Raw genomic sequence first — 16,386 nt, forward strand, 5'->3', positions numbered from 1 at the left:
TTACTAAACCAAATGTAAAAATAGTTCAGGAGAGATAAGCTACAACACATGTCAATGCTAGAGAAAATACACAGTTTTCTGATAGGCACCTTGTTCTAGCACTAAATCCTAAAGTAACATCACATTTCAAAATTATTCTCCAAATGAAACCAACTTAAATAGGGTCTGCAGGTTTACTAACCTCTTTTTAGTTCATAAATTCTGAGAGTAGCCAATATGATACCTTATTGGCTAAAGAAGGGGACTTAGATGTACTGGGCCCCAGGCTGGATCCCCAGAACTATAAGTCAAAGTGGAGTACTGTTCTGGCCTTTGTCCGCATCTCATCAGGTAAAATTCTGATAACAGTTTCATGAGATTTTTATTATTATTGAAATGATTCCTCAGTTCACTATCACTGAGCTCTTAGGTATGATTTATGCCAGTCTTCTGCAAGTGGCATAAAAAGGCACAGGAAATGTGGGTTGCTTTACTTGTGAGAAATAGTATATTTTAACTTTTACAATTGCAGTCTCAAATACACACCTCTTTTTTATATATAGCTTTACAAAAAGGAACTGGAGAAAACTTAAGACTTAACATCATATTGAATCTATACCCAAACTTAATTAATCTAAAGGCAAGGTGTAAAGGTGTAAAGGTGGTATTCCTAAGAGTATGTATTCCAACACTGAACATTAATCACTTTTTAGCTGAGCAGAAATCAATGTCAATTACTGAATGAGAGAACACAGTTCAGTTTCAAGAAAACAACAACAAAAACAAAACCAGAGTTTACAGCAATGAATGGGCCTTCTATTTCTGGAAAGAAAAGTAAAATCTAAGTAAATTTAGTGGAGCCTTAGTAAAGCTTTTCTTTTTTCCTTTATGTTCATATTGGCATATCTCATAAAGAATGCTCACAAAAAGAATCCTCAGCAAGGTATAAAGTAGAATATTCAATAAGTGCCTATTAGACAAAATCACATGCTAATTTTCTATTGCCTAAAATTCAGATTAAATAAATCCTTCAAAAAAAGAGTTCCTAGTTTTATAAAGACAACATAAACATGGTTGTATTTTAGTTTAAGTGGTCTATATAGTGTCAAGAAGTTACAACTGTAACATGAACCAAGGAAAAATAAAGACCATTTGCTACTAATTAAAAAAACAAGGGATTAGGAAAAAAAATGGCTGTGGGAAATAGAGAACAGTTGTTCTCCCAACATGGACCTCTCACCCTGCTGATTTGTGGCTTTTAAAATTACAAAAGTGAAAATAGGAAACAATGACAACAAAAGTAGACAGTAAAATGTAGAGACCATTCCATATTGTTTAAAAAATAATATTTTCTATATCAAACATGGAAATGTAAGCTGGAGAAGCAAAGTAACTAATATTTACACATTTTGGTTCTTCCTTCTAAACATATAAAATAAATAACACTGGGTTTGAGTAGTTCCATGCAATGCAGTAAGGATTCTATTCTTTGATTCTAATTATATTCCTATGAATCAAAAGATGAAGTAGTGGCTAATGTTATGTTACCTTAATAAATAAAGGTTGCTAAAGTTAAACAAATTATCATGATGGTCTCTTTAGGCTACCTAGCCCCATCAAACAAAGCTACAAACGCAGCAGGTTAGCAGATTTCTGGCAATGAATAATTGGTGCTGAGCAACAGACTGTGTACATGAGCAGAAACACTACGTAAAATTCACATTACTGGCTTACCCACACCATATGTGCGTTTTGGATGGAAATAGGGATAGTTCTCATACACCTCACACAAGCTAGGATGAATGAACATTATGTTTCTGAACATTATGTTTCACATTCTAGTTAACCTCAATGAAGCCAGAAAATACAACAACTATTTTATATATATATACACACCCCTAGCCCCACACTGAAGTTAAGGCAGATCACATGGTAACAAAAGTATATAAATTTGAAATTTGGGAAATGCTCTTAAACTCTGATAAGCAGGCCACAAATTAATTGTTAATGCCAATCTTTTAAGCAATCAACAATCTATTTATAATTATATTTCTAATTATAAAAATTGAAAGTGAAGAGTTTATAAATTCAAAGAAATAACAATAAGTGAGTTTTTTTTTTTTTTTTTTTTTACCTGTGGCCAACTTGGTTTTTCCCAAGATAGTCTTTATAAGAAAAAGCAGCATTTCTGGAAGTGGTTTTTGCAGTTTGACAATTTACCTGCAAAGGACTGTTGGGCTGTTTCTTCTTAACAAGCATGCAAGGTTTATTAATCACTGTCTGAAATCTTCACTACACAGCAGATCCTCCCACTTTCCATATCAATGTTGTAATATAAAGGTTGGCATTTGATGGCAAAAATCCCAATTCATTTCCCAGAAGAGGTAAAGAGCAACTTGTCCTAGATCATTCGCTTGGTGAGCAGGAATCCAGCAAAATGTACTTTTTATTAAATGTATTTTTTATTATATTTATTTTCACATGAAAATAAAAATCTAAAACACTAAACTTATGAAATCATTCTAAAAGGTAGCTTTCATAATGGGATAAGCATATAAGAATTAAATTTATAATTTAGGGGTTGGGCAATAGCACACTGGGGTAAGTACACATAACACACAAAGTCCAAGGACCAGCACAGATCCCTCCAGGAGGGTCACTTCACAAGTGGTGAAGCAGGTCTGCAGGTGTCTTTCTCTCCCCTTCTCTATCTTCCCTTACTCAATTTCTCTCTGTCCTATGTAATAAAATGGAAGAAATGGCCTCCAGGAACAGTGGATTCACAGTGCCAGCACTGAGCTTCAGCAATAACCCTGGAGGCAAAAAAAAAAAAAAAAAAAAAAATATATATATATATATATATTAAATAACATAAACTGGTGCAGGGAGGTGTCTCAGCAGTAGAGCACATGACTTGATCCCTACATAAAATTGTGGAGCTATACTCTAGTCTTTCTACTCCCAAAGGGATAAAGAATAGGAAAGCTATCAAGGGAGGGGGTGGGAATTGTGTGGAAATGTACCCCTCATATCCTATGGTCTTGTCAATACATCCATTTTATAAATAAAAAATAAATCAAAATGTAACAAGCAGCCAAATAAACAACTGTGCCTCATTTTTCCAACAAATCAAGAATATCAAGGGTGTTTCGTTAGGACAAAAAAACCCAAACAAAGGTCCTGGTATTTCTCTGATAAAATTATAGTTTTATAAATTAATTATTATTCACTTGCTGTTACTCAAAAGACTAAGGATTTGTTTGTACATTTGTTTTGATGTGGTTCCAAGAATAAACCCAGGACCACATATGCATACATAATACTGCTGAGTCATATGCTAGGCCTAAACTTTTTATTCTTTATTTCTAGAAAGAGGAAGAGTGAGGAAAAAAAGGGGCGGGGGAGAAGGGTGAGAGAGAATACCAAAGTACAGTCTCACCAACAATGGAATTCCTGATGTTCTTATATGCTGTCAGGAATTGAACTCAAGGCCTCAGGCATAGTAAGGTATATACTCTATCCACTAAGTCATCTCCTTTGTCTCATTAGTTATTTTAAAGATAGAAACTAATATCTTCAACCTAGCAACATTAGTAGCATAGATATAAAGATAGAAGCAAGATTTTCGGATAAATGTCTCAAATCAGTATCCTAGAAACTTGTTGGGAGAAAAAATATGGCCATCACTGATTCAATCATATTGATATATTGATCAATGAGAAAAATGTGAGCCATGTGATCTTTTTAAATATTTTATTTATTAATGAAGAATGATAGGCTGAGAGAGAAAGACCCAGACATCAATCTGGTACATGTGCAACAGGGGACTGAACTTGGAACATCTTGCTTGAGAGTCCAATGCTTTATTCACTGTGCCACCTCCTGGACCATTGCCATGTGATTTCCAGTGAGTACTAAAAAATAATTTCAAGTCGCTTTTCTCTTCTTAATGAAAAGATCCCTGGGTAAAAGGGCAGATAAAAGCACCAATATATATCCTTCATAGATGTTTTTTTATTGCCTTAAAAAATAAATCTTTGATTAAGCAAACACTGTCTTTATGTGAATAAAGTTTTCTCAATGTCAGTCAATTAAAATTAAGATACACTTACTATAGACAAATGAGAAAGCATAAACCACTGAAAAGTATGATTTAACTCATATATATATATATTTATATGTATGTGTATATATATGTATATCATTTGGATGGTAGTTCTATTAATGTTTTTATGTATTATATCATCTTTTTCTGTATAGCTTGTAGCAATCATTCTTCACCTACAATTTTTCTCATACTTTTAATTAACATTATTATATCATGATTATTTTTATCAATTTCATAAGCTGCATTTATGAGAATTGAAAAAATTTCACTGAGTGGACAATCATCTTTTCACGCATAGGAATTACTGTGGGCTTAAAAGATTTTCTTAGAAAAGAATTCTAAAGTGGAATCACTGTCACAGTATATGATTATCTTTATGACTGCTGATAGTTATTGCAAAAAATGCTTTCCAAAAATAGTTGATATAAATCCAAAGAGCTTTTATTATCAAAATTCAGTATACCTGCATTTGGGTTATGAAAAAGAATACAAAAACCTGTATTTACACTACTTTGGGGGAAAAAAATCCTTGCATGCAAGGATTTAATTCATTTGTTATACCTGAAAAGAATCCCACATGTTTACTTTTTCCTACACAAGGCAACTCCAATTATTTTCCATTTAAAACTCAGTTTTTAATGTCAAACTTTCACTCTCTTTTATTAGAATGATAAGCAAAGTCTATATCATATATCATTTACAAAATCAGGGTTTTAATCATTCATTTTAATGACTAACAAAAATAAAAGTAGTCCCTATAGAATCCAAAGTCCCTATATTTGCCTTAAAAGAGAGACACCCCCCCACACACACACACATACAACTCTTCATCTGCACTATTCCAGCCTTTAAGTTCATGATTGGTCAACAATTTGTTTGGCTTTGTATGTTAACTCTCTTTTCAGCCACCAGGTTTCAGATGCCAGCATGATGCCAACCAGACTTCCCTGGACAGACAACCCCACCAATGTGTCTTGGAGCTCCAATTCCCCAGAGCCCCACGCCACTAAGGAAAGAGAGAGGCAGACTGGGAGTATGGATCAACCTGTCAATGCCCATGTTCAGTGGGGAAGCAGTTACAGAAGCCAGACCTTCCACCTTCTGCATCCCACAATGACCTTGGGTCCATACTCCTAGAGGAATAAAGAATAGGAAAGCTATCAAAGGAGGGGATGGGATACGGAGTTCTGGTGGCAGGAACTGTGTGGAGTTGTACCCCTCTTATCCTATGGTTTTGTCAGTGTTTCCTTTTTATAAATAAAATTAAAAAAAGAAAAAAGAAAAAAAAGTAGAAAAACACAATAAGAGAAATGTTTCTTTAATACGTTAATTCTATGCTATTTTCAAAAAATCAGTTTTGGTTTGCTACATTAATGAATGAATGTCAATTCTATTTGCAACTAAATATGTATAATATTTAAATAAAATTTTGCAAATACAATGTACTAGATTGACAGACATGTTTGAAATGACCTAAGTACACAGACCCCCTTTCCCCAAAAGTTTCCAGGGATTTAATATCACCCACTTTTAACAAATTTAGCAAAATATTTTATTGTTTTTGCTACTATTTTAGTTTTTGAAACTGCTATAGAGTATATTTCCTAGTACAAAATAACTTTGTTTTAGGTCTTCATTAAGAAATTCATATTAAATACGCAAGTTACTGTTTACCAGAAGTTGGGGGATATTAATGTCACAGTTTATTATTATAAATAATTTTTGTGTCTCATGTCAGTATAACCACGAATATCTCAATACCACCAGCTGATAATAATCTTTAAAAATCCTGCTTTGCAGATATACCATCTGTTAGTGATTACTTTATATGTATCTCCATATGTATGTGTGAATTATTTGTCACTCAAAACAAATATACAAATGGAATTGTGGTTCTGTGAGGAGTTTTTTATTGGATTAGTTTTCTATTTTGTTATCCTTAGGCTATTGAAGTAAATATATACACAGCACTCAGAACTAGATACCAAAAGTAAATGTAAATTTTTAAATATTCATAGTTATAAAAAAAGAAAGAAAATTAAGTCCAAGAAACAATGAATCTAAAAGTAAGTTAAAATTAAGTCATCCAAATTGAGATAATTAACTAAAATTTATATATTATACCTATGATAATATACCTACAAAAACAAAAAAGGGGGCTCACTAGTAAATTAGTAGCCAATATTATCCCAGTTTTGCCAATATAAAACATCTTTCGTGATTGAAAATTAGGAAATAACTAGGGGGGCGGGTGGTGGTGTACCAGGTTTAAGCGCACACAGGAAGCCCAAGGAACCATGCAAGGCTCCCCAACTATAGCGGAATCACTTCACAAGTGGTGAAGCAGGTCTGCAGGTGTCTCTCTCTCTTACTCCCTCTTTTTCTCCCCCTATCCTCTCAATTTCTCTCTCCTATCCAATAGGACAGAAAAGAAAAAAAGGCCGCCAGGAACACTGGATTCATGGTGCAGGCACAGAGCCCCAGCAATAACCCTGGAGAGAAAAAAAAAAGGGGGAAGAAAGAAAGAAAGAAGAAAGAAAGAAAGAAAGAAAGGAAGGAAGGAAGGAAGGAAGGAAGGAAGGAAGGGGAGAAAAGAATGTCACTAATTACTTGCTTACTTATAATGTTTATTCCCTCAAGAGATGTATCATAATGGCAAAACCTCAAAACCAGCTCAACCCAATCTCCAAGAATATGTGGGTTTATCCACAGAGCTGTAACAGGTCTATAAACTAGCAGAAGGCAGTAAGTCTTAATTGGAATGTCATTTCAATCAACTAACAAAATGTACCCTTGATAGACAACATGAAAAGTAAGAAAGGAACAGAAGGTGAAGATAACCTCCCAGTGGAATAATTATTTTCAAATTATAACTTTATCCCCAAGTACTAGTATCTATTGACTTTAATTTAAATAAACTAAAACAAACAAACAAAAATGATTCTTCTATGTTGTGAAAACAGAAGCATATCATGGTATGAAACTACTTTATGCCATGAATTTCAATGACAAATAATAATAGATGGTTGAAAAGTGAATATGACTTTACCTGTGCTATACTATACCTAAGTTAAATATAGTATAGTTTCCACTTTCTAGGATTTCACACCAGGATGAAGTAATAAAAGACACTATGTGCTGTAAATTATAAGAGGATATTGGCATTATCTCTGGTTGGGAGCAAGGAAAAGTCACAAGGAGGTGACAATTGAAGAGGGCTAGGTTTTAAGCTCTATTTGTGGGTTTCAAGGCATTTTGAGAAACTGCAATAATACAATTTGTTCTGCTTTTGAAAGAGATTTTGGAAATAAACTGCTAATCTACTAACCTAGTAAGCATATGAAAGCCTAGTTCTGAGTCTGAGAAATTATATTTGTATGGTATTTTTGAAGTAGACTTGATATAGATTTTTGATGACAGATTTGATGGGGCGGAAGGCATGAGAACAATGAGTCAAAATAACACTTTCAGGTCTTTAATTTGGCACTCAGATGATGACATTAAATGAAATCTAGCTTATCAGTTAACAGGTGTTTACTGGGTCATCTCATGTGTTCCAGACACTATCCTAAGCAGACAAAAAGCCTTTTCATTTTAGTCAAGGAAGACAGGCAGTAAACAAATGAATAGTCTACAATATCGATAAACTTGAGGTAAAAAACAAAACAGGATTGTGTGACGATTGGGGGGAGGGACACATTAGTTGAGGTAACCTGAAAAATGACACTTGCACTAGACCTGAATGAATTGGCTGGATCCAAGTGAAGTTTCTGTAAAGTGGTTAAAGGACATACAAAGAGTAAAATGAAAAAGAACTTGTGATTAAGGGGTAGAAAGGCAACCAATGGATGAAGACGGAGATGGAAATTGGAGATATAGAAATGGAACTCCTTGTAGGCCTACTTGAAGATGATTAGTGTTTACTATGTTACCTTGAGTAGTCAGCAACTTTTTAAGCAAGAAGCAATGTGATATTTGTTTCTATCTGCTGTTGGAGAAAGAGTCTGAACAGAGGTGGAGATCTTTAGTGAAAGTGGTAACTTAGACTACCAGTGCCAATGCTGATATGGGGTTAGATTCTAGATGTATAGAGGGGGAGGTGACAGGACTTGCTAAGGGACTGGACATAGACTTTGAGAGACAGAGAAGAGCTTCTAGAAACTTGTAAGAGAAATGGTAGATAGTTGGATTCAGAGTTTTTGAGTTCAGGGGAGAGGTCTAGGTGCCAATAAATTTTAGGACTCTTCAGTCTACACAAAGTTTTATTTTATTTATTTATTAATTTAAGTATTTCTACTTTATTTAGGAGACAGAGATAAATTGAGAGAGATGGGGGAGGTAGAGAGAGAAAGAATGACACCTGTATCATTGCTTCAACACATAAGAGGCTTCTTCTCTGCAGGTGGGGACCAAGGACTTGAACCCTGGTCCTTGCACACTGTAACACACGTGCTCTACTTGGTGTGCCACCACCCTGCCCTCTACATAGAATTTGAAGCCATTAGACTAAATAAGACTCATCTGGACTGATCAAGGTAGAATATGGGGGTGCCGGTGGAGAACATGCAGCAAGGATTTTGCTTTGAATATTCAAAGAATAAAATGCATTTCATTTTAGATCAGTAAGGTTGAAGGAAATGGTTATTTAGCTTTTCTGTGGAAAATCATATATATCTTCCACAAGTATTTTTTACTGTCCCTCTACTGTGGCTTAGCCCTTGTCTCGTTTGTAGCATTGCTGCTTCTTTTTTTATTACACAGGTAAGCTCTTTGGTGAAACCATCTCTTTTGTGGTAACTTGTATGGAACTTGTAATTATGCTGAGTGAACTTAAGTCAGGAAGTAAATGATTATGTGAAGGAATAGCTCACGTATAATATAAATAACAAAAGCAAATGAACTAGCAAAACACAACAGAACTCAACAGAAGAAATGGTGTTATCAAGGAAAGGGTCAGGAGGTTATAGTAGAAGGGATTATTTTAGTAGTGTAATGATACCAGAGCTTTGATGGTGTCATGAGTCTTAAACACACACAGAAGTATTAAACTGTCATCTTAGAATTTTCTAGTACTGTAAAGCCAATGGTGAATCAATAACACATATTAAACAAAACAAATTAATATAAAAGAAAACTGTAATAGTGACTAATGATTTTCATTACTGTCTACTTTTTATTATTATCTTTATTTATTAGATAGAGACAGCCAGAAATCAAGAGGGTGATAGAGAGGGAGAGACACAGAGAGACACCTGCAGCAATACTTCACCACTCGCAAAGTTTTCCTCCTGCAGGTAGGGACCGGGGCTTGAACCTGGGTCCTTGCGCACTATCTACTTTTAAATATTAAAATGGTACTGTAATTACATTATAACAGATTTTCATTATGCTTCTAAAAATAAAATAACCATGTCAAAAAATTACACTCTTCTTACAAGTTATAATTAAATTAAATTCATTCACTCATTTATTCAACAATTCTTTCTCACTGCCTAAATGATGGTAGGTTTTAGAAATATTGTAGTAATACAAGTAGTATAAGTTGGGTATTAGTAGAAGGGTGTTACCATATACAAAATTACAAATTTTTATGGATATCCCACCTAACCTAACAATTAACATTTCCCCTAAGTTTTGAAATAAATATTTCAGTTACCAAATACTGTTTGTATATTTCTACATATAATACAGAAGTCTCCTAACTACATTTTCAAGATCTTCAAGGAGCAAATTATTTTCTTATGTGAAATACAAATAGGCACCGTAACATTTCTGCCAAACAATGTTGAGGAATACATTTCAGTGCTGACAATGATACTACAAATACTTCTCAATAGGTTATTTTCTCTCTTTTCCAGTATGAGTATCACTGGAGTTTGTGTTTGCACCATTCCTAGGGTTCTCTCTCTCTCTCTCTCTTTTGTATTATAGAGATTAAGGATGGGGGGGAGACACATCTACAGCACTCACTGCTCCACTATTTGTTAAGTGTTCCCTCTCCCAGGGGCTTGAACTCACATCATTATGCATGATAGTGTGTGCACCATACCAGGTATGCAAGTATTCAGACCCTGAATAGTTTATTTTCAAACTGTTTCTATATGTTCATACATTACCTATTTATTCAAGTAGATTAGAAAGTAATTAAAAGTAGTTAATGAGGGACTTCCAGTGGCTATGGAGTAGAAGCAGCCACATTTTGCTCTCCTCAATCAACTAGAAAAAGCAACTATCTATCACCTGGAGACTCATCAAAATAACGACAGGATTTCTTCAGAAACTCACTAAGCCACAGCTGAGTACAGACATGTGGCTCATGGACAGAAAAAAGGATGAGGGAAAGATTCTCAGGAATAAAAGGCGGTACTCAGGGAAGGCTAGTGCCAAACAGAGAGTGGTATCTGAGGCACACCACTTCCAGGTCTGAGTTAAAGAAACAACTGGGGGCCAGGTGGGTGGTGCACCTGGTTGAACACAAGGACAATGTGTAAGGACTTAGGGTTGAGCTCCCGGTCCCCACCTCAGGGGGAAAGCATCACAAGTAGTGAAGCAGATCTGCAGGTGTCTCTCTGTCATTCTCCCTCTCTATCTCTATCTCCCCCCTCCTTTCAATTTTTGGCTGTTCTATCCAATAAATAAATAAAGATAATTTTAAAAAAATTAAAAAGAAATGACCATTAACCAAAAAAAAATTAATAAAGTAAAGAAAAGGAAAATCACCTAAGCCACAGGTGAATAGAGACGTGTAGCTTGTGTAAAGGGGTGAGAAAGTGATTCTTGGAACTAAAAAAAGAATTACCTTAGGATCCAGCAATACCTTTCTTAAGTTATTTATGCAGCAGACACTCAAACATTAATTAGAAGGGACATATGCATCATAGACTATGTTCATAGCTACATTATTCACAATAGCCAAAGAGTGGAAGAAGCCTAAAAGCCCATCAACAGATGACTCTCTAAAGAAGCTATGATATATATATATATATATATATATTCTGTGGAATACTACTCTGCATCAAAAAAGATGATATTGTGTCCTTTGGGACAAAGTGATGGAACTGGAGGTGATTATGCTTAACAAAGTAAGTAAAGAGATGAAATTTGTTATTAATAACAAATAAATATATTTTAAAATAAATAGTTAATGTATTATAACTTAAGTTATCTATTCCCTTTCCATCCACAGAAATTTTAAAATTTCCAGCATTAGGAAAAACTTGACATTTGGAAAATAACTCCTTGTAATGTTATCCCCCGTCAGTAGATCATCTGCTGGGCCACTATCTGTCTGGCATGAGTAGAAGTTACAATTTTCCCTCAGAGGAATATGAATTACAGTGATCTGTTCAGTTGTAGCTCAAAAGGATTGATTGATTGCACTTACCTGCAATGGTACATTGCTTTCTACTTCTGAAGTTTCACTACTCACTGCCACTCTTTGTTCATCTGTTGTTTCTCCTATGAAGCAAAAACACACAAGAAAAGAAATGTTACCATATTATTGGGACCATATTGTCATCTACTTATATCTATGTTATAGATATAAATAATATAGTTTATAACTAGTATCTTGTTATTCTACATTTCATATTATGGAATTAACTACTACTTCCTTTTTTTACAAAGTAAGTAAGTTGATTTTTTTTTAAAAATTAGGTTTAATCTTTTTAAGTGCTTATATCTGTCAATATAGCAGAGTAGATATGTAGGATTTTATATAATAACTGATCAAATATATAAACTTTACAGAAAAAAGAATAATGAATAAAGTAATAACTTAGCCTTTAGTTATCATGTTGATTTCTAAGATTAATACCTGGGAAGGTTATATTACTAAACAAAACTTTGGAGATAGGCTTACTCCACATGATAAAGAAACAATTATCCTCCTCCTTTAAAAAGCCTGAGGTTAATTTAGTAATCTGTAAATTGTTATTCCCATAAAATTAAGCAAGCTCTGGAATGTCCACAATAGGGTAGATTTATACAATGCATTGATGACGATGTTAAGAGAACAATAAATCTGACACCCCAAGATAACGCCTTTGGCAAAGGTTAATTTCATGAAGACAGCCTTGAAGGAAGGAAGAATGCGAACAACAGAACAAGAGATATTTATATGTAAACATCTCTCTAAAGGGTTTCTCTGAAGATCTAATCAATGGAGAAAGTCATTTGAGTTAGCTAAGCTATTTAAAATTGGTTTCTAGACCCCCAAAGAGGAGTTAATCATTTTTGCAGGGTCTCTTGGATTTGTACCAGAGGTATACATGCTGTTAATAAATTTCATCTTACTTTTTCTCTTAACAATATGATTGTTTGACTGTGTCCAATCTCTCAAGAGATTCACAATTATTTCTTTTGTGCTTTGACTATGACTAGGTTAACAATAAAAGTTAGAGTTTTATTACTATAAAGAAGGCCATGCATTCTAATTAAAGTATGAATGTCTTACTTGAACTTAACTTTCCATATAAAACACTGAAGTTTAGATTACCAATTGGCAATAGTCAAAGCATCTCATGAAAATTTTAAAGGATAAAATAACATTTTTCTAAATTCTAAATGATAAAGCAGTAATTAAATAGGTAGTTTAGTTAAAATATATTAATTCCTTAAAACATTAACCAAGCAAATCAATGAATAGCCCAATCAACTTGTTCTTGGTTTTGTATAACATTATTATTACTAGATGTTCATTAAATACCAGATAGAAAAATCAGCAAACTTCTCTGTAGTATCCAGTCTATAAAAATTTGACAACAATAATAAATGGTATGTATATAAAAACTACTTGTGGGTCTTTCTTCTAAGTCATATTTGTAAAACATAAAATGTAAATTTATCAAATACTACAATAGTGCATTGTTACTAGGGATCCATAATTGTGACATGATTTGTTAGATTTTTTTAAATACTTAATATTTTTTAAATGATGTTGAAACAAAGTCACTAAGAACTTTGTCTTATGTCTATAGGCTAATAAAGTTGACAGTTGTTAAAGGAAAACATAGTTAACACTGTTTTTGTTCCCCAGGATGTCAAACAACTATTTTGGTTGATTTTTAAGTGGTTATGTGAACTGATTATTTATTTGTATAAAATCTCCCCTTGCCACTGAAAATTAAGGATAAAATAACAACCATTCTGCAGCTGCCAAAATAAATGCACAAGGAATTTAGTTATTAGCTATAGGTATGAGATGGGCAGAATGAGCTGCCAAGACTATCTAAGTCTCTTACAACGAGGTTAAGGTGTGCTACTAATTAACATGCCTTAAGTTCATAAGAAAATATGTGTCACTCACTTGAAAGATAGACAGTTCACTCACGAAAGCTTAATATTTTTTACCTGTTAAAATAATAATTATTCTACCCACAAGCATATACACACTGTATTTGACTAAAATCAGTCAGTACAAAACCTATACCTCCTTTACGTTTTTCTCAGGAAAGGTTATCTGCCAATGTTCTTCCCCCCCCCCTTTTTTTTTTATCATTGTTGTTGTTATTGATGTCCTTGTTGTTGGATAGGACAGAGAGAAATCAAAAGAGGAGGGGAAGACAGAGAGGGGATGAGAAAGATAGACACCTGCAGATCTGTTTCACCACTTGTGAAGCTAGCCCCCTGCAGGTGGGGAGCCAAGGGCTTGAACCTGGAGCCTTACATGGGTACTTGCTCCACACCATGTGTGCTTAACCCACTGCGCTACCGCCCAAGCCCGTCAGCCAGTGTTCTTGACATCGCATAACACAACCGCTTGGAAGTGATTGCAGAATCACTATTTACTGAAATGCCATGTCGGACGATGACTTGGGACAATAACGATTATAGGGAAAAATGCCATCTGTAAGATAATACTCTATAAACAAAGGCACAAAATAATAACTACATAAACCACAAACGTTAAAGAGTAGGTCACAATAAAATATAATTTTTGACTTTCTGGTCTAAATTGTAATGGTAAAAATCTGGTTATTTTATCTATTTTTATATTGCATATGAAAGTTTGATATTTTGACAATATAATTTATTATTTCATGTGACAAATGTGAAGTTCTTTGATTTTCAAGTAGGAGTTAACTCTAATTTATATGCTAGACTGACTTTAAAAAATGCCACTTACAAGTCATCTGTTTTAAAAGAACAAAAGCCAACTAAGATTTTCACAGTATTTTACAACTCAAAGTCTCTTTGTATAGTATGTTTCTCACTGGGAAACACCTTCCTTTTTCTCACCCCTACTCCAGTGTACAGGGAATGAATCCTAAAGGCCAGAGACAATCAATCTTTACCCAAGGCCTCCCAAGAAGGTGATTGTTAGAACTAGTTTCTTGACATCTCTGGGAATTTTATTGTTTGGTATCCAATGGATGGTGGATGAGGTGGGGGACTCAATTCTTTCAGAGAACAGAAGAAAACAAAATAAGCAAGCAAGCAAACAAACAAACAAAAACAACCAGACAGTCCCAGGATTTTGAAAAGAACCTTTGAAGGCAGGATCACATGCTAGTCCAACTCGATAGGCCGCTAATACTTATCCCTGCTCTATTTTTCTTTCAGTGGTACCATATTATTTCTTCTCTCCTCTCTCCAGTGATGTTATCAAGTACTGATGAGAGAGCAAGGGCTCTGTCCTTCCTCCAGTACCTCAAAACACAGTCCCTTTGATAGTTTTCCAGAAGTCTACAGTGCTAGAAGCAATTTTACAAGAGGCAAAAATCCCTCTTACATCACAACCATGCAATTTTCTTGTTTTAAAAGTAGCTTTTACTTAGTATGAATAGATGATAAAAAGCTATAAATACATACTAAAGAATCTGTCAGAAATTCATCTGTATTTTAGATTAGGGGTTGCAATTTCCTTCTAAAAAAGGTCAGACAATAAACATTTTGGATTCAGTGGACCACACTGACTCTGTTGTAACTTCACAACTCTCATAGCAGGGTACAGCCATATAGGATTCACAACTAATTAGAGTGGTTTTGTGCCAATAAAATGTTATTTACAAAACAGTTGGCAGGATGTCCTTAACTGATTTCTATTTTAGAGATTACATGTACTCCACTTTTACTGTGATAAAAATCTGAATGACGTTTGAATTATATAAGAAGTGGAGAACAGGACAGTCATTTCAGTATCTTCGTGACCTGGCATTACACTATGTGGAATCAGTTAAGAGATGAAAAATGGTGGTGAAGAGTGAAAAACGGGGAGGGGAAGGTAGAAAGGAGAGAAATCCCAAGTGATGTAAGGGGAATTTTAGAACTCCTTATTTTGGGGAGTGAATACCAATTCTGTCTCCTTCAGTGTGGAGAAAACTCCAGTAACATTTACCTATGAACTCTATAGCTCTTGGCTTGATGACTTGGGAAGATATGCCTGCATGTGAGGACACAGCTACATGAGGTTCTGCCCCTTCCTCTTCACCTTCTCTTGATTACTGGGGGACCACAGAGAACACTAAGAGTTTGCTCTGAACATTGACAGGAAGCTTCTCTGATTTGGGAAAACTTGTCCCAGTCCAGTTTATCCTGAAATAGGACAGTCTTTTCCGATACTGGGATTTAAATTAGGAATCTCAACTGCTCCTTGATAGAAACCATGTTCTTAATCAGTTTTATATAACAAAGATGAGAAGTTGGTCTCTATCCCCCTAAATTGGCCAGATTTTATCTGGGGGAGATGCTATTAATGGAATGCCCTAAAGACAACAGGATTGGTAATGGATTGGTATGAATAGGGTTGGAACCTGCCTGCATATGCAAAACTGTGAATACAGAACACTTTCTTTTCCTTAATTAGAGAGGCTATATCTGGCATTCTATATTTGAAAGTGCAACCTAGAAAACACTTGTTCAAAGGGGTTCACATAGGGGAAAAAATGCTTCTATCATCAAAAGTATGAGAAAAGCCTGTAGAATGTTTCCCCTTCGGTTTATTGTCAATTTGCTTTTATTTATTTATTTTTATTTACAGCTGAGAGATTCTGCAGTAAGGAAAGATCCCCCCCAAACTATATATTGGACTCTAGAGCCATCTAGTTTACCTGATACCTATTATACCCCAGAAACACATCATGGGAAATGCTTGATATATCTCTGAATTTAAAATCATGAAATATATTATTTTTGCCTGAATCTTCATCAGACCCTCAACAATGCCCATTTTTACATTTAGCTTTTAAACAACTATTTACCAAACACTGCTCCTGCTTAATTTTTTTTTAGATGATCCATTCACTCCTTAATTCATTCAATTACAATACTTGGGGCAGACTAGACCTAGGTGACTGCAT

General features: G+C 34.5%; 1 protein-coding gene across 2 annotated transcripts in view; it reads right to left on the reverse strand.

The window, feature by feature from the left end:
- The window catches only part of UMAD1 (UBAP1-MVB12-associated (UMA) domain containing 1), a 272,473-nt gene that overhangs the window by 62,001 nt on the left and 194,086 nt on the right, over positions 1 to 16,386 (reverse strand). For both annotated transcript variants that reach the window (XM_060196181.1, XM_016192588.2), the window contains one exon: positions 11,472 to 11,545. In XM_060196181.1, coding sequence (XP_060052164.1) covers positions 11,472 to 11,545 — 74 coding nt within the window. The remainder of the gene's footprint in view (positions 1 to 11,471; positions 11,546 to 16,386) is intronic.

Source organism: Erinaceus europaeus, chromosome 8 (assembly GCF_950295315.1).
Source record: "Erinaceus europaeus chromosome 8, mEriEur2.1, whole genome shotgun sequence".
NCBI lineage: Eukaryota > Metazoa > Chordata > Mammalia > Eulipotyphla > Erinaceidae > Erinaceus > Erinaceus europaeus.